This window comes from Bacillus rossius, chromosome 1, assembly GCF_032445375.1.
Source record: "Bacillus rossius redtenbacheri isolate Brsri chromosome 1, Brsri_v3, whole genome shotgun sequence".
Classification (NCBI taxonomy): domain Eukaryota; kingdom Metazoa; phylum Arthropoda; class Insecta; order Phasmatodea; family Bacillidae; genus Bacillus; species Bacillus rossius.
The window spans coordinates 288,698,497-288,721,726 of record NC_086330.1 but is presented as its reverse complement, the minus strand read 5'-3'; the positions used below and the strand labels follow the sequence as shown (position 1 = coordinate 288,721,726).

The following is a 23,230-nucleotide window of genomic DNA, read 5'->3' as shown; positions in this document are numbered from 1 at the left end:
AAGGTACCTTTTTGGACTACCTCCTACCTGTAGTGTTTTAACCTCAGAACTTTATGCCATTTTAAAAGCCCTGAGTTTTATCGGTGGAGGCGTCTGCCATAGGTATCTGGTGTGCTCTGATTCAATGAGTGCGTTATCTGCCCTTCAGGCTGGCTCGACATCCCACCCAGTCCTTCCCTTGATTCGGCAGAAACTGCGTGGCATGGAACAAAGGGGTTTTCAAGTTGACTTCTTGTGGTTACCAGGACATGGGGGCATACCTGGCAATGAAGCTGCAGATCAAGCGGCAAAGGAGGCGTGCGGACATCCACCTTGTGCACTTAGAGTCCATGTGTGCGATGTTATGCTTGCCGCCCGAGAGTTTGTATGGAATGTGTGGCAATCCTTTCCTCTGACCAACAAGCTACGCTCACTCTGCGACGTACCCCGCCGCCCTCGCTTCGGTGATGGTCTCACCCGCAGAGAGGACACAACCATGACTCGTCTCTGAATAGGCCACACCCGACTTACGCATGTGTACCTACTGCGTGGGGACCACCCGCCTGAATGTACTGCCTGTGCCACTCCACTGACTGTACACCACATCCTTCTGGAGTGCCCTCGATACCACCAGGCTCGCGGTACTTTTAAGCTCCCAGTCACTCTGCGACAGTTGCTCGGAGACGAGAGTTCACCCGTGTGCGCCGTTATTCCCTTTTTACGTACCGTGGGCCTTTTTAACGCTCTGTAACAGCTTTATAATCTTAACTGCTTCCCAGGACCTTCCTGAAAAGTGGTCTTTGTTTTTGTGTGCCCTAAATTTGATGTGAATGTATGTCCTTGGTCCTTGTATCTACATGGCTGTTGCTTTGTCTCCTCTGGGGTATTGTGTTTGTATCTCCTGTTTGTTTCTCATATGTCCTCGACGGGGCTGCCATACCATTGTGTCCTGCTCACTTTTTCTCTTCCTTTTAATAATCTGTGGGTGCTAATGGCCATAGTTGCCTACACGCCTCCCCCCCCCTCCAAACGCCACTAATAAAAAAAGTGAGATTTTATAAGTGACTTAGTTATTGCAGAAAAAAAATTTTTTCTCATGCTTTTTTTGTACCAATTATATTTCTTTTTCTTTAATAATTTTAAATGTGTACCTACAGATAAAACAATGCTTTTAGACAACCATTAAATATACAATCAATACCTTTAAAACGGTTGAAAAGATTACTTGATGAAATTCCGGGACTGTTAAAGTGTTTAAAAAAAGGTCTACGTGCTATTTAGGATACATGTGAATTTTTTTTACAGCCATTTGAAAGAACATTTTGATGTTGACAGCTTTCAGTTGTTATAAAAGAAACAAGCATAAGACTAAACAAATAATAATTTCATATGATTGGCTAGGCTAATGTTACATATATTGTTTGTTTTGTTTATTTGGTAAGTATATACAGCTATCTAAGCAGAAATGTCAGTAGTACGAGATCTATCAAAATCAGTACATATTATCCCAAATAAGAGTGTATAGTAAATATCCCACCCTTGCACTAAGCGACCATGAAGTAATATTTCCAGAAAAATTTTAATCTGCTGCTCCTTTGTTCCATTTTGCCTGGCGTAAAACCTGCGCACGTTAAACCATATTACTAGGTTTCTAGAAGTGCGGGTAAAAGCGGGTATTTTGTTTTCACTTAGGGTAAAAGCGGGTATTTTGTTTTCACTTAGGGTAAAAGCGGGTATTTTGTTTTCACTTAGGGTAAAAGCGGGTATTTTAGTTTTCACTTACGGGTTAAAACAAAGAACTGCATTGGCAACACTGTTTGAGACAGGAACTTTGGGAAAAAGTTTAAACGGGACTTTATATGACATTTAATGGCGTAAATGATAAGACCCCGGACAATTTAAACGCTTTAAACGGAAAAACCTACCATGCAGGACCGTCGTAAGCGATTTTTACTGTATATTCTTCCGTAAATAGTAAAACACAGTCACAATGCTTTCCGGCCAAATAATCTGCTGCTGTTGTAGCTAAAAATTTTCGAGCCTAACAATTGAAGTAACTACTCAGCTTGAGCTCTATTTTTGAGTACTTGCAGACCTCTACTTATTGATATGTATACTTACTATTTTTTAGGTTGTATTAAAGCTTTAGTTTAAATTACAATTTGGGTATCACGTTCAAAAACAAGCACAAACAATTACTTGGTATGAATAACTGGAAAACTTGATGTATATACTTATTCACAAGTGAACAAATCTTAAATAACAGTGTAACATATGACAGTGTCGCAAGTTATTGCATGGAATTCATTTATTATCTAATCAATTGTATTAACATTTTTTAACTTATAATCAAAATTATAAAGTAATACTAAATTACTATAGATCTTTGTGTATACAATAAAACCTCCATTAACGAATATTCTATTTAACGAAAACCCCCATGCAACGAAATAAAATTTTGGTCCCGCCGAACCGCCATAAGATCAATGCTGTTTTAACCTCTAAATACCAAATTTTATTTGTTCCGAAATAGTGAAATTCCCTTTACAACGAACGGCCGCTTTTGAAAAACATGCAAAAATAAACATCTCTTACAAGAAATCAACTATTTTTTTTTTCATTCACTGCTTAAAAATATGTGCGTATAACCTTAAAATAATATGCATCATCGCGGAAGACAATAAATAAACAAAGCATCATGGATAACACGTCGTGTATACATGCCACACTTTGTTCAAAATGGCGGGTACATTTAGCGCTAGTGTCGGAAACCACCTGTACCATCGCTCTGGCAATACGAACAACTAGTAAATTTTGCGTTTCTATGGTTAAAGATGCGCACACGCAAATATTTATAACTATGATGTAGGACAATTTCTGTTTTTTCAGTTTTCACTGTTGTTTATTTATTTTTCACACATAGTTACGGAAATCAACACGGTACTACTGTAAAATGAATTTTAATCCTATAAAGCGGCGACAGATTGGCATTAAAATAAAATTAGAAATTTTTAATGCAGTTGATGATGGTGGAAAAAAAAGTGATATAGCTAAACGTCTCGACATCCCGGCGTCTACACTTTCGACCATATTATCCAACCGGGAACAGATAGAAAACAAGGCTTCTCTGGTAGGAACAAATCGAAAACGTGTGAAAGTATGTAAAAAAAAAAAAAAAATATGATTTGGACAAGATACTGTTTGACTGGCTAATGGAGGCTAGGGCATCTAACAGCAACGTCTCTGGGCCGATTTTACAAGAAAAGGCACGCCAGGAAGCACTGGGGATAGGAATTGATAATTTCCAAGCATCAAATGGTTGGCCATTAAACAAGTGTATTCTATGTACCTTTTCATGTTTAATTCCTCATATTGTATTAAACAGTCAGAAAGACAGTTCTAGCCATTTATGTGAAGATTTATGATGACTAGAAATATATCGTGCAAAACCTCCATTTAACAAACCCCTTTACAACAAACACAACAAATTTTGGTCCCTTGAGATTTGTTAAATAGAGGTTTCACTGTAATTATCATATACTAGCTGCAGTACCCGGCTTTGCCCGGGCTGAACACCGGGTAATATATTGTCCGCGAGTTACAGCAAAATGGATAGCGATATGTCCAGTGTGTTGGACATTAAGAAATGATACACAATTACTGTTTGTGTATCTGTGACCTATGATTTTCTGTTTACCCATGGCGATCGGTTAAAAGGTTTAGAAGTTGATGCGCTACAGCGCCATCTAGCGGCGAGTTACAAAAAAAATGGATAGCATAAAAACCTTAATCATGATAAAAACACTTCAATGTGCCAAATTTCATGGCGATCGGTCAAACGGTGTAAGAGTTTATCGACGTCATACATGCCAACATCCAATTATATATATTCTTATATTTCGAAATTTTGGGGCTTTCACTTTTGCGGAAAGTGGATGTTCAGGACCTCGAATGGTTTGGAACACTCCATCTCGAAAGAAATAATATTTCAAATTCCTGAAATTTTCGAGATTTTGGGGCTTTGTCCCCAGAGGGGGAGGGGTGATTTTGAGGACCCTGAATGGCAGGGAAACACTAAAAATCGAAAGAGAATGATTTTTGAAATTTTCTAAATTTTGGGGCTTTGACCTCTGAGAAGGGTGGAGGTTATGTTGAGGACCCCGAATGGCTCATAAACACTCCAAATCGAAAGAGAATAGGTTTTCGAAATTTTGGAAAAAAAATTTATTATCGGGTCTTTGACTCCTTGTGGGGGGAGGGTAGTTTGAGGACCCCGAATGGCTCGGAAACACTCCAAATAGTAAAAAAGTATACTTAAATTTTAAAAAATGTTTGAATGTTTTCGTAATTTTGGGGTTTTGCACTCACCCCCTCCCTTAAAATTGGGTGGGAAGTCGACTTTGGGTAAAAGTTCCACCATGCCCCAGACACTTTAGTTCGTAATGACTTAATTTTATTATAATTTCCTCCAATTTTTCGAAATTTTGTGGCTTTCACTTTTGTGGAAGGGGAGGGGCTGGAGGTTCAGGACCTGGAATGTTTCGGAACACTCCATCTCGAAAGAAATGATATTTGAAATTCCTAAAATTATCGAAATTTTGGGGCTTTGTCCCAGAGGGGGGCGGGGAATTCGAGGACCCTGAATGGCTCGAAAACACTTAAAATCGAAAGAGAAAGATTTTTAAAAAATTTTAAACTTTCGAAATTTTGGGGCTTTAACCACCTGGGGGGGGGGGGGGGGGGACCCCGAATGGCACGGAAACTCTCCAAATTGAAAGTGATATAAAGGAATATAAAAATGTAGGCATTTACTGTACTCCTATCTACCATAATAACAATATTGACAATATTGCAATTTAAATTGTAATATACAAAAATGGTATTGAAAATTGAAACAAATATGGCGACAATACAAACTGTCAAGATCTTTATATTTTTCTTACTCTCTACTTAGTTCCTTACAATAGAAAAATGTAATGTAATGGCTTGAAAGCTATTGCTCGGCAGGCATAGAGGAATGACACTAACCGTTTGTATATCTATGACACACATTACATAAAATTAAAAAATATTTTTTTAACCCGTTTAAAGACTTTTTTTTAGACAAAAGATAGCCTATGTCCATCCCCAGGATATAATCTATCTCCTTGCCAAATTTCATTTCGATCCGTTCAGCCGTTCAGCCGGGAAAAGGTAACAAACAAACAAACAGACATACAGACAGACAGACAGATAGACAGACAAGAGTTACATTCACATTTATAATATTAGTATTGATTTAGGTATCTAAATTGTTTAAAAGAAAAATTATTGACATATACTAGATTTAAAATATCTGACACTTTTGATTTTAATAATTTGTATCATAAAAGTTCTGCCTGGTTAATTTGGATGTTGTTACTCACTAGAAGTAATGTGCAGCTCTTAAACAGTGGGCGAAAAAAGAAAACAAAACTGCTTCCGTAGTCTCAATTTCTCAGATAGCTCATCCTAAAAATCTGGACTCTACAGAAAACGAGAGGTGACGCGTCCTTAATCATTTTTCATTTCTAATTTAGTTTTTTGACTGTTGAATTTTAAATTGATACAAAAATTAACTAAATTAGATTTTTTTATAAATAAAATTTAACAGCTTTGAGAAACTAATAGACCAGTTTATATTTCAATCCAAACATAAATAAATCAAGACCATGAATTTGTGTGTTATCAATTTCCAATTAACCTGTTGTTTGTGGCCTTAGTAGTAAATCTCTTTAGGTTTTTGTATGTAATTAAAAATTAATTAAGTGTGTGTTTTGGTAAAACCTTGAAATTTCAAGTTTGTAGGCTTTCTGAAGAACCAAAATTTTATTGCTTTACGAAACACATTCTAAAAATTAAAGGGGTTTAACACACAGACCACATACAACACAGACCACATACAAATGTTTTATTTAAAACTACACCTCGTAATTACCTGCTTTTTGATCTTACTAGGATTGAAATATATATTGTGTTTCAGTTTCTCAAAACCATTAAATAAACTGATGAAAGTCCTTATAAAGAACTATCACTATTAAATGATTTATTAATTTGAAACCATGATGAAATACCTAAACTTACAGCAGCATCCCTGCGCAGGGCCTGATCGTACATGTGATGGACCACACCAGCTCGGACGGCATGCAGACCATGTCTGTGTACGACCTACACTGTGCGGGCCGCAGCATGGCCAAGCACTACGAGAAGCTTCGCAAGGGCGTGGCCGTGATCCACCGTCTGACCCCGGGGGAGGATGCGCGGTTGGCGGAGCTCGTGGCCAGCTTGGTGCTGTCTGACCCTCCAACCTTCTCCGGCCAGACGCTCTTTCTCTAGGCCGGCCACACCACAGCACATCTCTACTACACTCAAATCAGCCAAAATCAGGGTGCCTAAGGGCTAAGAAAGTGACGGAAATATCCAGAAATAAACAGTAAGGGTGCTTAAGTTTATGCAGCTTCAATTTCTAGCAGCATTTGTTTTTTGACAACTCACGTCAGTTAATGGCATTACATTCAATATAAACAGGTCGAGACTGCCCCACTTATATCATCTCTGAAAATGTTTTAGCTTTCTAACCAAAAATCAACATGTTCCTGCAAATAGTTTTAATTTGAATAAATTTTGCCCAAATTAAATTTTATGAAATATATATGCAGTATATATAATCACCCCGTGATTTATAAAAAAAAATTTAGAAAACATTTTGAAAGGCACTTAAAAGTTTTGAAAATGGTTTTTGTAGATGCCGTGATCTTGCAGAATTTAAGTACAGTAGAATCCCGCTGGAACGACCCCTCACGGTTCCCGATAAAACGGTCGTACTTACGGAAGGGTCGTTCCAGAGAATTTGGGCAATTTTTGGCCAATTTCCCCCGCAACCCCCCGGCCGTTTCACGGAAAGAACCGTCCTTTATTTGGGCAGCTTTAAAATAACATCGTGCTAATGTTATGTAACGTGGGTAGTATATTTTTTATCCATTTATTGCCCCCCCCCCCTTCCCCCTCTTTTGGCGTCACCATTCGTCCCGCCGCGCCGGATGCCTGCCAGACACGTCTCTCGGCGCCAGGCGAGCTAACGGGCGGCGGACATAATAACCAACCGACGTGAGAAGGGAAGCGGACGTCAGAATATTTTCCCTGGATTTTAAAAGTGTGACAGCTGAGGTTGTTATAAATAAGGGTCGGGCCAAAAAGCTTTTTTACATGGTACGTAACTGGGTGGTTTGAAATATAGAGCGGCCGAAACACAAAAATGGTCCGAAGCGATGGCAACGTTTTTTTTTACAGCTTCAGATAATGATAAACAAAAAATATATTTAAGCTATATTCAAGATAACCCGAAAAATTTAATTCCAAATACACTTTTAGTTCAATAAACTATGCTTGTAAGCAGTGGAGCAGTGTATACATGTATGTAACAATAACAACAAAGAACAATTGAAAAAAAAAAAACTCACCAGATTACAGTATTATCCAACATGATATATGCGGCAGCTGTTAATTAATTTTTTTTAAGCATTTTTGTTCTTCAAAGTCACACATGTTAGACACGTCGACGAGACGTAAAACAAAAAAAAACATTAACGAACATAAAAAAAATAAGTACACAACACCTAACACTTTATTTATCACCTTACTTTTTAAAAAAGTCCTTTATCGTTGCCTGCTTTTTTTTCAAGATGGCATTTTCCGCAAACTCTTTCAACTGCGTTAAGCAGGACCACACAGCATGACTCGCACCATGCCGCCTCAGAAGATATTCATAGACATCCCCAGCTTTGAGGACGTCTCTCGTCGTCGGCACAACTTCTGGCTCTTCTGCTTCTCCCTCCTCCTCCTCCTCCTCCTCATCGCTCGGCTCCTGCCCCTTGACGTCATCGGAATCATCATCTTGTGTACCCCAAACTGCAACGTTGTCATCCGCTGTCACGAACTCTGCAAACGTGCAGTCTGGGGCCAATTGCTGCCACGATTCGTCGTCGCATGGCAGAGTGAAAATCTGATGCTGCGGCTTCGTCGAGGGGCCCGGCTGGGGCTCGGCGTCCACTGTGGGTGGGTCGTCAGGGTCGTCAGGGTTTTCAGGGTTGGTGGCAGCGAGAGGCACATCGTCGACTGGTGTGACGAAGTTGGCGTGTCGGAAACAGTTGGCGATTACTTCTGGTTTCAATGCCCTCCAGCTGGTAACAATCGCTTCCGTTGCCCTATACACGTCCCACTTCTTCATCTCTTTCCCGATGTTATGCTGCAACACCATGCTCCGCACAAGCATTTCCCGGTACTTCAGCTTCACCTGCTGGATTATCCCCTGGTCCAGAGGCTGAAGCATGCTGGTGGTGTTCTTAGGCAAGAACACCAGCTCAATATTTTTGAGGTTATCGAGCGGAGGATGCGCAGGGCAATTGTCGACGAACAGGACAACTTTCCTATTCATCACACCCATTTTCGCATCAAAGCTGCGAAGCCACTTCGTGAAAACTGCTGCATTCATCCACGCTTTTTTGTTGAAGTCGTAGTCGCAATGAAGAATGTTCCCCTTGAAACCTCTCGGTTTTTTTGACTTTCCTATTACTAGGGGCTTCATTTTGTCGCTGCCGTCCATGTTGCAGCAAAGGAGGACTGTGAGGCGCTCCTTGCTCCTCTTCGCACCCTTGCATACGTCCCCTTTCACCGCAAGAGTACAGTCTGGCAAGAGGTTATAAAACATCCCCAGCTCATCTGCGTTGTAAACGTCTCGAGGCTGGTATCGGCTGAGGATGTTCTGAAGCAAGGGCAACCACTCACTTACAGACTTCGGATCAACCGACGCACTTTCGCCGACTATCTTGTGGCTGGATTTTCCATGCCGAGCCTTGAAACGATTCAGCCACCCGACTGAACGCTTGAAGTCTGTCAAACCTAACTTCAAAGCAAGTTCGTCCGCCTTTGCCAACATCATTGGCCCACTCACAGGCAAATTTTGAGCTCTCAGCTCACCAAACCACTCCAACATAGCTTTGTCCAAGTTTTCGTACGTCGCGCCCCTCAAATTTTTCAGTTGCACATTGGGGCCTTTCTTCTGTACTGCATTTACAATTTCTTCTCTCTGTTTGAGAATCGTGAAGAGAGTAGACTTCGGAATGTTGTATTGGTGCGCTATCTTAGTCTTGGTGCGCTATCTTAGTCTTGGAAATTGTTTTCGTATCCACTTGCTGGATGATCTCATATTTTTTCATTAGCGAAAGTGTATTTCGCTTGGCACTCATTTTCACAAATGCGAAACGAAAATCCCAAAAAAAAATATCAAAATCCATGTAAAACTGCGTGTGTCATCAACGATCGTTCATAGAATCAAGCCAATAATTTTACCAAATCAAAATCCAAAAACAAATGCGTGTGTCATCAACAATATACAAAATTCACAAAATCAAACCACTAACCAAATCGGCGTCCAAGAAACAAAGCGTAATAAGTCGTCAACAATAATAAAAACCAAGAAATATCCGAATCAACAAGCAAAAGAAGTGTATCCACCAGCGAGCAAGATCACACTAACAAGCCACAAGACAAAGACACGGGATCGAGACGGCAACACAAATGCGCATGCGCACCACTGTTTACCGTTATCGCTAGGGTGGCCAGTCTGGACTCTGGAAGGGTGGTATCTATTTTTAGCCATACGTGCGCCTGCCAACAGTACAGCGCTCGCCAAGAAAAACGTGACGCGCAGCGCCGTACATAGTGTGTAGCGCACTTGTTTTTCATTCGATTTTACTCATTTTTTTTCGAATTTTTTCACGGATCCTCGAAAACTGGTCGTTCTTACGGAATGGTCGTTCCAGAGGGGGGTCGTTCGGGAGGGATTCTATAGTACTCATATGTAGTGTATGCTTCGAACGTGCTTCAGATGGAATCTCTGATTTCACTGGTGTACCGCTCAGTTGCCGTACATTCAAGGCTCTTCAATCTGGAATGTTCTAGACCTTGGCCATTCCAGATTATTGATTTTGCTGGATAACTGAATGTCAGTATTATGGTGTCCAGCATCAGGAAGAACAGGGAAAAACTAGAAAATCAGGAAATTTTGAGTTTCTAAAATAACCAGAGAATATATTTTAGGTCAGTGAATTGAATGAAATGGTTAGACAAATGCACATACTGTATCTCTAATCCTTCTTACTGCACAATGCATATTGTATTTGTTGTAATGGTGTTTGTCAATAATTCTTGAGTAGTAATGTATTTTAGGTACCCGAGGCTGAATTCAATCTCTGATGGTCTCCGATTGGGATGTAAGAAACAACTTTTTGTTCTTAGTTTTTCAGGAGTTTTGTTGTACTCTATAAACAGTTGTGTCATGGCATTTGAGAAATTGGGGCTAAGGCAACGTTAAGAAGTATTCCAAAAATTTATTTTGATGGTTTTAAATGGTGTTTTGGTCAGTGATAATTAGTGATGGGTCGAAACCCAAATTTTTAGAATCTGAATCTCAAAGAGTGCTTCAAATCCGAATCTAGATTTTAAAATGAAATTGTGTACAAGAAATAAATTTTTTAACAAATATCTAATAAATGCTTCTTCATAGCACTTGATCAGAGCTGAGATTCTTAACAGTATTTTAAATTTGCAATTTCTAATGATTTTCAGTATTTCGCTAACCTACACCAACCAACCAATTTTACAATATCACTGTATTAGGTTTATGCCTAACTTACCCATTTGATAAAATGATAAACTGTTTTAAGTATCACAATCTTGCAGAATGATTTCAAGGTTTCCCCCTCACTGAAACACAGATTTTCTTCACAAAATAAAAACAGTATTGAGTTTCAGAAACTATTGCAAAAAATAAACATAAGATCTCTTCCATAACTTTCTTGAATTCGTAAAAATAATTTAAATAATTTATTGTTGAATCATTAAAACACATGGTGGGTACTAAATGAAGTAATACACCAATTCTATATTATGGGCATAAACAGGGCAGAACCTTCAGAATGTGTACATTTATAGATGTTATAATAACTCAAGTAAATGAAAACATGAGGACTGTGTAACACATTGTAACATGTCTTCACATACCATTAACAATTATTTATTGGCCTAATCTATAAGATTTTAAATTTTTAAGTGAAAATAAACTATAAGATAGGGTAATAGTGTATTACTTTTGAAATTTTTTCGAACGTTTACCATGAAACCACGTTGAACCACAAAGGAAACCACAATGAAATTTTTGTCACGTTAAGAAATGAAATAAATATTCGTAAAGCCATGTATAAATATAAAATGTGTTGAAGCTTTTTTTTTTCACCACTAAATAACCAAATATATGAAGATACAGTATGTACAAACACAGCTCAAAATACAACTTATGCCATTTGAGTCTTATAAATAAAATCATTGGGCTCTATAATAAAAAAATACTACATTTAAAATATGTCAAAATGGTTTTATGTGGAAATTTGTTTCCAGTGTTAAATATCTGTGACCTTCCATGTGACGTTTTCAGAAATGACATCAATCAATTTGCAGAAACAGCTGTGTGTTTTTTAAATTGAAATTTAAGGAAAAACTTTATAAGCTGCACAATTTTGTTGTTTTCTCCAAATTTCTTGCTTCACCATATTTTTGCATCCCTAAATACGGCAACCTATACATTTTATATTCGTTTCATGAACTAAGGTTTCCAGATAAGTATATGATATGTATTTAATTTACTTACATATATATATATATATATATGTAAGTAAATTAAATACATATATATATATATATATATATATATATATATATATATATATATATATATATATATAGAATAATATTTTGGAGAAGGATATTAGAAAAAAGTAACAAACATAGATAAGCCTAAAGTTTACTAGTGTTGAATGTTTTAATTTACTGTTTTTACCACAATTTAATTTTTGAATATTTTTACTCAAATCCCTTATCTTTTGAATACTGGAGATTAATTTTGTTTTTTTAATGGTACTTTGATTTGTTAGGGCTAGCCGAACAACAGGAGTACCAAACACATAGCATGTAAATGCCTCAATTCTGAACATCTGGCACTTCCCTCTAGACTGGAATTATCATTGCTTGTATTTTTGAGGTTATACTTCTTTAGGTGTGTTGAGGATGAAATTTTAGAATGCACCAGAAATGCAATTAAAAAAATCACGTTTTACAAAGGAATTTTGACAAGTTGAAAGTCCAATGTGCATTCATGCTGAAACTGATATAGCTACAATCCGAAGTTGTCAAAATGGCAGACCCATGTGTGGCATGTTTGAGAATATCAGGGGATATTGTTGTGCCAAGGTATATGTTATGGTAGTGAAACTATCCTAGAATACCTTTAATTTATTAGCCACGAAAATTGTTCTGGAATGAACACGGTGTCAAAGATATAAAAAATTGGTTGGTTCTCTAAAGCATTAAAAATGTGGTGATATCTTTCAGATATTTTCCAAACTATAAGTTGCAGTCTTTGGACTTGATTTCCAACAAGGGATTTTATTAAAATGCTGCCCATCTTGTTAAAAATTCATTAGACAGTTCTAACATGTACAGAAACTTTTAAACTTCTATGGAATTACTAAAATATTAACCAACACATATAATAACACTTATGTATATGTTCGTAAATTTGATTTTGCTTAGATGATTGACATGAGTCTGTAAATACTACCTTAAGAAAAACCTTTCCCTTATTGAGCTGAGTCAACATTATTATAATATATGTTACTAAAGAAAGTTAATTAAATTTCCCCAGTGGTGAGATTTGGACCTTTTCCCTTCTGGTTAACAATCGTACATTCTACCACAAAGATATGAGAAAAAATTGAGTTTAAGGGGTGTCTATGTTCAATCAACAGTGTAATGCCATTTTCCTAATGTATTTTAAAACTTTAGATTACTTTTTACTATGACTATTTTACTTTACCAAATATATTCCAAAGTAATTTCATCCATGAAGTTTCATTTGGCACACCATTACGTTTGGTATGTATCCTAATTTTTATAAAATTTACAATATAAGGATTTGAATTGCTACATGTGGGTCCGTCATCTTTGTCCCATCACCTTATGAAATTACTTCTACTGAATGCCGTATACCGAAAAAAACATTTAACACGTGCAACATTACAGACTGTTCCAAACTGCATTTTGCCAGGTTGAAGAGCGCAAATGTACTATGTTCTACATAATCCGGAGAAAGACAACAAAAAAATTATATTGAGATTACTAATTGGCCTGCTAAAATTTAAATTTTTTTACAGTTGGCTTTTACAGCTTCAAAACTTTTTTACCCGTGCTCTAGACTTATCTACCAGGTATGTATTTGGTAATTTTCCATGATGTTACATAGCCACTTCTCATAGTGAGTAGCTGTAGGCTTATCTTTTCTCTTCAAAAATCTGATGTTTTGTATGTGTTTTATTACTTATTTACTGTGTTATTTTGTTGGTAATTTTTTGTTTTATTTTACCTATTTTTACTCAAACTTACATTAAGAACTTTTTAAACTTGTTTTTGAAAAAACCATGTTATATGTTTGGGCCTGTATGTTAGTTCAAGGTTCAAAGTATTTTGAGAGATCTGACATTACACTTGTTGGAAATGTTCTTGTGAAATTGAATTTTTTAAGAGTAACTTTGTCACCAGTGCTCTTGTTGTGAAAATTATCATTATTTGTGAGTTTTCGTTGTTGTTGAATCCTCTCTGAAACTGAAACCACATCTGGTTTCTTGTTGAAAACATATAATTCCTTACTTGCCTTCTAATGTTGGTGTCACTCCACACTAAATGTAGGAGAGGCTCCAGCTTGACAAGTAGTATACGATGCAGACCTTTTGGGCTTACTAGTGTACTTTTAGAGGTTATATTTGTTTGGGGGCAGCTAGAAGCAAGATTTTATGGTTGTGTACTTCAACCAGTTTGTTGTGAACAATTTTAATTTGAAAGCCAGTGTTTCTCCATAAGTCTATAGTCACATTTTTTTTTTAATTCCTTCACTTTTACCTTAAATGTACTTCTGAAACAACTTTACCTTAAAATCTAAATAAATTTTAAATTACAATTTTAAACACAATCTTAAATCATAATCTTAAAATGAATTAAATTTTACTAAAAGACAAAATTAGGTAAGTGTGTGAATTTCTTCGTATTTTGTGTTTTGCAAATCCCTTTAAGTGTTATTTTGGTTTAATCTATATTCACCATACAATCTTGCTTCTAGTTATAGGCCTTGCTGTTACCTCAAGTTAAGAACCTTTAATTGAAAATTAGAAAATTATTACTGAAGTAAGGTCCTATTTGATTGTTTTATAAGAAGACTCTATTGGTTTAATTTTTTAGTGAGTTCATTTTTATCTCTCCAGCCAAGTGTTAGGCCATTCATATACAAGTATGTGTTAAAAAATACCCGTCCAAATTGGCAGGACAAGTGTAGATAAGAGTCATGAAGCATAAATTTGTGTGCATAAAATATATGTTTACTTGTGTATAGTATTGCTTCATAAATGTTTTTTTTTTCCCAAAAGCATCTGATAGCATAGCTGTAGCCCTATTCTGCAACTCTTATAACATTACTTAAGGCACAACTGTTTTAAATATAGTGCTTTAATAAGATATATAATTACGAAAGACAATAATTGTTAAAAACATTTCATGTATTAGGAACCTATATTTGCAAGTTTATTCAGGATCTATTTAATTTCAAATGACCCCCATATGATATTATTATTTCTAGTGACCATCACAAAGTTGATGGATATGTAATGCTTTTGCTTGAGTGTGACTATAATGTAATAGCTGCACATGGGCTCACAAATTCCATCTAGTAACACATCTAGTCCTTTTTCTTATTTAGTAAGTTGAAAATACATTTACATGATAATATATTGAAATAGCTTGGCTTCTGGGTTGTAGCCATGTCCTTGGCAAATAATTCACCAACGTTTCGGTCAACATTGCAGTCACCTAGTAGGTAACTGCTCCCTGATGATGGTGACTGCAATGTCGCCAAAACGTTGGTGAATTATTTGCCAAGGACATGGCTACAACCCAGAAGCTAAGCTACTTCAGACAATGGCCGTGAAAGCCTGCGAACATTATTACATATTATTTTCTGAGGGATCATGGTTGTTAAAGTGTCGTATTAATCGGCTCCCACTGAGGTGATCTGATTTCAATTCCGTTAGGTGCAAACCCTGATTTTTCAACAAGCAGAAAACATGTTGGATGTTGTCGTTATTAGATGGTTTTTCTCGGGGTACTACAGTTTTCTCCACTCATTCTTTTCCTCTTATCACCCCTTCATCTCTTAAATAATCTTAACGTCAACGAGATGTTAAGCAGCAATTCCTTAACTTTTTACTGGAGGTGTTTCTTTGTGGATAATATGGTATTAAAAGTTGTAAAAGCAATTAAGCTGGTAGTTTGTCTTTTTTTGAATTCAACTGACAAGATTTTTAACTGTCTTTATTATAAAGACACTAAAATTATTTTTTCATTAAATATATTGTTGCAGAATAGGGCATTTGTGTTCTCTGTGCACAAGACTGTGTTGTAAACAAAAATGTGGCTGGATAAATGATAAACAAAGTGATAAAAAGGAAAATGGCTCTAGTGTAGCACTTATGGCTTCAACTCTCACATACTTTGGTTATTTTTATTTCCTTGTCGTTACTATTATTTGAGGGCTTTTCCTGTAAATTTACTGGATAGCTCTCTTGCATTTTATGTGTCGGCTTACACTTTCTCAAACGATATTAAGTTAATATCATCTTATGAAAGAAAAAAGTCACTCGATTGTTCATAATTACCATAACTTACTTTACATTTTGCAGTTTCAAATTAACGTTCAGTCCCAACAACAAACACGAAAGATCTATCCAAATAAATGCACAGGAAAATCCCCCCAGTGAATAAATAGTAAATGACAAAAATATGAAACAAATATAACTGTGCATGAGTTGGAGCCGTAACATACCTATTCAAAACTCTCACTGTTAACATTAGGGTTGTTCATTAAGTGTGTTCTGTTTTGTTGTAAATGTAAGTGAAGAGTTAAATGTTATCACACATACATGTTAGAAACTGTTGTTTAAACACAATGAAAATATATTTATATTTTTTGAACATGTTATATCTTATAAGTGAAAATAATTATTGCTAGTGGTGTAGTTGTTATAGTTGTGAAATATTAAGTGTTACCATATATATTAATTATTCTGTAACTGCATGTATTACCTTTTTCGTCTATTACGAGCTGAAATATTTCCAGGTATCCTAATGAAAGCAGTATTTTTTGTGTTAAGTTACTTTTTTTTTTTTGTGAATTTATGCTACTGTGAATAGATGCGCATCAGGGAACCATAAGATTTTTAATTGGCTGATATCAAACATAAAGGATTTGAAGCGGTGGTCACAAGGGTGCGGAATAACTGCAGCAAGATTATACGGTGAATGGCAATAAAACCGAAACACCGACAAACATGTTAGTATATGACAACATCAAAATGCAAATTAATACATTATCATAAACCACTGAAAGGCATCAGTAATGAATAAATTAATAAACATTTTAACTCAAACCATAGTTATGTAATCTTCTTATGTTTTAAATTAAATGACTTGAAACTGTAAGGGGTTGGGTGAAGTTTTATCTCTATTAGTTACATTGAGCCAAATTACCAAATTGAAGCTTAAGGAGAACGAAAACCTAATTTGATTAATACTCTTTCATTTTTATAGCACCAAGCAAACAAAGACAATCACGGTTATTACCGTGCAAAAACTTCTGAAAGGCGATGTTAAACAATTATACGACAGATGACATAAAACTTTATAAAGTAAATACTGTTTTATAGCCGGTTGGTTTGGATTTTACAAAAAATGACACTTTGTTTTCAAATAAATTCAGTAAGGACATAAGCACGTCTCCTAAAAGTTATGTATTTGCAGCCTCGATTTCTAGCTATAAAATAGCAAAGTGAGCTCTCATGCGTAAAAAAAAACTGCTAATAATATAGTGTTATAAGCTTGAATAAACATTTATCATGCATTTCTTTTTCATGAATTCAAAATTATTACAAATAATATTGCTGGACTCCAGGTACATCAACTGACTTAACATTTTAACTTAAAGGAACAGTTTAAAGAAAATTTCATTTCTCCAAAGATTAGCACACGGCAGTGAGCGATTGCACCATGCAACATGGAGTTATGTGCTTGTGGCACACCTTGCATGGGTGATACGGGTGCTAAGGGCACTAAAACAAAAAGGGGGTCTGTAGTTGCCCCTGTGCATACGCATGAGCCTTCTCCTAGGAGGTTAACACACACTGGAGGGAGGAATAGCGGAAGAGACACCACTCCAGGCCTAGCAAATTGCCTGAAAGCATTTCAAAACCTTACGTCTTCTGCCCTAACCACCGGTTCAGACTCCTTTATTTTGCACCTTTATTGTTCCAAATAAATAATAAAAGAGACTGTAGTTAAAATTATATTATCTTGGTGTCCATAAGAAATAAGAAACTGAATTCTTAAAAATGAAAAAAAAAACAAACATTAAAATCCCCTGTTTACAAACTAAATCTGCAGATGTGCAGCCCTTGGTTGCTGGAAATTGGGCCAATGTGCACGGTAGCCGACTCTGCCAGGACCGAGGGAAGTGTCCCGTTTCCTTCTTCCTTGTGTATGTTTCTGGTTGTGTTCGCGCGGGACTACCCAAAAACTCTGACTTTTCATGTTTACATCACAGAGAAGATTACGGGGCCTTCTGTAAATAATGTCACAGCCTTAAAACTTGGCCAGAGTTTCTACAAGTCATAGGGGTTTTGATACACAAGGACTGGTCACTAAAGTCAAAATAAAGAGTACCTGTCACGAAACAATATTTTCTAGCAGTTTTTTTGCTAACTTGATTTTTTTTTATAACTTCCTTCAGTTTATGGTTGCAAATTAAATATAAATAGAGACCGTTCAGGCAAATAATGTGGAAATTATTTCATTATCTCTCCTTCCAGGGGATGCATGTCAAACACAGTGGCACCTGGCAATGAGCATTAAATAAATAAAAAATTATCAAAATTACAAAATTCTGACAAAACCACTAAGTATAGCTGAGTTCACGGTTTACGTTAAGTAAACTCTGCCAGAAAGCAGACAAACCGAGATTCAGTAGGCCTAAACTGTGAACAACTCAAAATAAGTAAAGTAGAAATAGAAACTTACCAAAAAAACTTTTATTAGTAAATTTACCGCCTGCACAGTTGCTAGTATTTCTAACAACAAAATTTGATGCTAAACAACTCAATTATGCCAGAAAAAAATTTGGTCTTACCAAACTGTAACACACATGATCTTAACTGTAATAAAAAAAGGATTGTACATTTAAATTAATTTACACTTCTTCCAGAAACAATTTAACCTTGACGTCGTACCTCCTGCGGCGGTAAAGCCCGTAACCCATCCTCGTGCGGTCCGCAAGGAAGAAGCTTTGCGACACCGCCGCTAGGCAGTAGGCTACAGAACGTGGTCTAGGACGGACTCTCCGTCCCACCGGAAAAGAAAAGAAAATGGTGTGTGCTGATTAAGATGACGACGACTTTCGCGATTGTGCTCCACAGCGCATGTTAACAGGATAGACGTTAATAGTGTGTGGGGGGTGAAGACCTGTGTGAAGTGTGTTAGCATCAGTGCTCCAGCGAATACAACGAAAGATAATTCTCCAGGAGAAGGATTATGCTTACCAGGTATGAACAGTGCACATGAATGGGCTTTATTTTAAATCTCTGGTAAACCTTTAAAATTGTTTTGCTGCCTGAAGTTGATAAATTAATAATCGCTGAGAGTCCAGTGATCCACGCTGGGGCCGACGACCCACGCAACCACATTGGCTAGCCTGGCGCTCTCTCATAACGTAATACCCAAATAATCCTGCCAATAATCACTGGGCTCGTCCCGAACCCGAGACACTGGGTGACTGCAACCTTACATAGCTAAATCATAACAAAAGTCCCACTAAAATAGTTGTAACGAAAACCTAAACAATGGCTCGTAAATTTCGTTAAGTTCCTTTTGCCACAGTTCTGCGACACCTTTTTTTCTCGTAGCATGCCCCTACTCTTCTTTTCCAAAACCGTGTCGTGCGGTTAATTTACACGCCCATTCGTACACACAGTCTTCACATGAATAGTTTATGAATGTCCAACTTGCCAGTAAATTTTCTTACACAATGGGCCAAACAATATACACATTCCCAAGTAACTATAAACAAGTAAACAAACTAGTTGTAAATAACGAAAGGTTCTGCAGTCTCATTTAAAAAAAGGAGCACAATTCATTTGTCGCAAAAAAGTCACAAGATTCATTTTCAAATTTTTATGACGACTTTAAATATCTAGTAAAATTAATTTACTACTGGGTGCGATAAAGTTAACAAACACCATTGAGAACTGAACATTATTGCGCTCATTGAAAGTATGTATTTCACTTAGTTTCCATTTAGAGTTTTATTTGCTGTTCCCTGGGCAAATAATATGAAAAAGAGTTCAGATGCTAACGACTTTTTTTTAGATACAAAATGTTTCCTCAGGGCGTGGGTGAATTTAACTCAACACCAAATTGGCCCTGTTGGCTGTTTATCAAGCTGCGAATTTACCACAACAATAACATAGTACTGTTTGTCGATCTAACCTTTATGAACACGAGAACTGACGTGCAATATTTTATTGCAGTTGCCAAAAACATAAAGTTTGCATATAAATAAATAGGCTTGGACTCTCATTATAGAAGCAGTAGATCTCATTAGTTCACCCACTTTACAGGGTCATGTCGGTGCTCACCAGTGTCTTGACCTAAACTTCAACAAGGTCATGTCCTAAGCAGTCCAGCAAATGCAAAATTCACCGCAAATCTCTGCATGCGCTGCTGCATACATGAGTCACTTAGCAAGTGCCAACTCACAGTCCACGCGACATGCGCAGCCCTTGACGGATGATCAAAGCATTTCACCTTCCACCTAGGCACAGTTTTACTATTGCATATATAGTAAATGAAGTTTACAACAGAAAATTGTATTATTTCCGCATCAAAATATTTTAACATGTTAGTTTTTACTGGCCACAAAACGTAACTCTTTGACTCAGCATATCTTTCAGAGAAAACAAATAAACCTACAATACTCTGTTCCCAAGAACATACAGCTGTGAAGACCAAAACCCTGTAATTTTTCTTAAAATTACTCAGGTAAAAATTAGTTACTATTACTGCAGTGACCAGCAGGTCACAAAAGGTAATGGCTTTATGACATTAAAAATCGGCTAGTTCCTGCAAATAGTACGATTTTTTATTGTATTGAATTTTGGTTATAAAATAAATAAATTTACACAGTTAATAAAATTTTCTGAAAACAATCTTTTTAATAGGTCTATAACATTCCTGAAATTGGTTCACCAGGTATTTGTAGACACCCTGTTGGTTGGTGATGAGGGAACAGCTCTGAGATGGTTACAACGTAATTGGGGCCGACTAGGTGAAGTGAAACTGCGATGGCTCACTGTTGTCTCTGCAATACAGAGGTGAAGCGATGACATAACCTCAGTCTTGCATTAACGAAGGGAATTTTCCATCATCGAAAAATCCTTGACCCGGCTAGAAACAGAACCCAGGACCTTGGCTCACCAGTCAGGATCTCTATCCACTGGGTTGAAACAATTTTGTTCATAAAGTGTTATCATAGCGAGAAAGGAGAAAGTAATTGTTCATCTCAATGACTTTTTTATTACTTTTTCAGTGACCTACACTTATGAGAGAAATGATCTGAAATTGATCAGTTTCACCACATTAAATCATAAATGAACTTTCTTTACGAGGAATCTCAATTTATAATTCTTGTCAGTGAAAAAAACAAATGGTTATGTTAGCTTTTTTTATTAATTTATATACCATGTTACTATTTAACCTGTGATGAATGGGAATATGCAGACATTACTTTTGGAGTTGTGTTTTTAGAACATCATGACATGAAAATGTAGTTGATGTTAACGAGATGGGGTGCAGTCTCCCAATTGTTAGATGGGAGGATGATGTTCCTGTTGTTGTGACTACCATGGGGACTGTAAGGTGTGCAAGTCCTCGATGGCGCATTTCTTCCGTATACTTCACTGCAATGCTGTTGCTGCCCAAGTTCCGTTAATTATTTTTACTAATCTTGCTTATATGGTGCTCGCTAATGCCAAGACGTTTAAGGTTTAATTCCCAGTGAGGTTATGTTTGGCAAGTGGGAAACCTAGCGCATAATGAAAATGGTCTATGGATATTCTCTGTGTGCTCCCATGCCCTTCACCCATTTATTCTGTCCATGCTATCAGTTTAATCTCATTGCCCCTTGTAGCCTTTAATGACCCTGATTTTGATAAGAAATTAAGTCCTGATTCATTCGTAAGTTCAATGCATGGGCGAGTCCTCAACATGAATAGGAGTAGCGTTTAGTGTAACTTTGCAGATTTGTGTAGGAGGCAATCCAATACCTTTTGTAGCTGTACACAGGATGAGTTGGGCTTAGACTAACAAACCTCAACTGCAGGTTTTGACAAAAAAAAATGTTGAAAATAAAATAACTTATGGTTTTAAGTGCTTTGATAGACTGGTATAGACCTGTAAAGTTGGAGATGAACCACTGGTTAGTTGCAAATAAGAAAGATTTTAGCATGGAACACCTAGGTTCTAGACAACAAAGTTGTAAAAAGATTTCAAGGAAATAATTTGGTGCAGCAATAGGTCACAAAAAATATGGGAAGTAAGAATGTCACCCCTAAATATTTTAGTGAAGTTATTTATGACAGTGACAAGTTTTTGCAGTAGTTATAGAAATTTTTTCCATTATGAACTATCGAGATGCTTAGTGTTCTACCTGAAATACTTTCTTTGTTATTTGCAATACCAGCTGTACCGTAATAAATTCAAAGGCTTAGAAGCTTGTGCTTAACCTGCATTTAAATTCAGACTCATCCTTTTTTACTTGCAAGGACAGTAATGTTCAGTTATGCCCTGAACAGCTGTAAGAGGTATGATATTGTAAATTATGGCAGAATGGTACAAATAATGTTTTAAATCATACTCGAATGCTCATAATGGGCTGTGGATTTTAATATAAAGTTAGCCTGGACCTGCAGTCTCCAGTAATTAATGCATTATTTCAAACTATCGAGCAAGTACGTATTTCCACTTAAGTAAATATTGCAGTTTATTTTTTAAATAAGGCATTTCTATTATAGGTTCACTTAGCATTAACATTTCTCATTTGTATTGAGATGTGTGATTCACTTTGATGTGTCCAAACACTTTTGGAAGTCACAATATAAGGTGTTACGGTGAACTTGTACTAAGTTACGTATGTTTCAACATTAGTTAGTTTAAAATTATATTTTCAGATTGCTGTATTTGTTTTGCAGCCCAAGAATTCATGAAAATTAAAAATAAAAAAAGTTAACAAAAGATGATTAAAGATTTTTTGTGTATTTCTTTGAAAAAAAAAACATTTATTTTTTGTGGCAATTATTGTACTCCATATATTTAATATAAATCAATAGCATTAATCTTAACTATAGGTATTTGTGATATGTATTTTTTCGAGTTCTTTGAAACTTATGTTGATGTGATATAAGGCTTAGTGGTTACTTGAAAATTTTGACTTCAAATGCTTATAATTTATTTCTTATTGATTGCCTAATTTAAGACTTATAAAATCTCAACTTGAAAGGTGGCGGGGGGGGGGGGGGGGGGGTGTGTTTCCAAATACTAAGCACGGTGGAACCACCCAGCTATAGTGGTAATTAATTTGTCAGATGATGGTGGCATTTGCAAAATACAATTTACGGGGCAAGTCAATGATCTGGGATGCTAATTTCTAAGGTCTGTCCATCCGCAAACTTTAAACAAATATGCTCTGTCTGCAGATTTATTGTTATTGTTGGGTCATTGATTTGTTTGCAAAATGATTTTGTGATTCTCTGCACTCCAAAAAAAAAAAAACATTGTCGCTTTGATTTGCCTTTAGTAGTTGTATAATGATGGCACGTGGGCTGTAAATGACATACAGACAGTGTTTCAGCAAGCATTAGTTTCCTTGCAACCTTTACAGGTGCAAGGCAGGCAAAGTGTAAGAAAGATGTCTGGTAGCACTTTTGTAATAGCTCACAATTTCTTGGATGCTTTTCAATCCATGCAAAAAATCTGG

The 23,230-nt window shown here is 36.5% G+C and overlaps 1 protein-coding gene across 2 annotated transcripts in view; it reads left to right on the top strand.

The window, feature by feature from the left end:
* The window catches only part of LOC134527711 (D-ribitol-5-phosphate cytidylyltransferase-like), a 348,603-nt gene that overhangs the window by 218,012 nt on the left and 107,361 nt on the right, over window positions 1-23,230 (top strand). The window contains exon 6 of one of the 2 annotated variants that reach the window (XM_063360623.1): window positions 6,100-7,597. The exons of the other annotated variant lie outside the window; for it this stretch is intronic. Coding sequence (XP_063216693.1) covers window positions 6,100-6,333 — 234 coding nt within the window. The 3' untranslated portion in view covers window positions 6,334-7,597. Of the gene's footprint in view, window positions 1-6,099; window positions 7,598-23,230 lie in introns of those variants that run through there. 2 annotated transcript variants of the gene reach the window in all.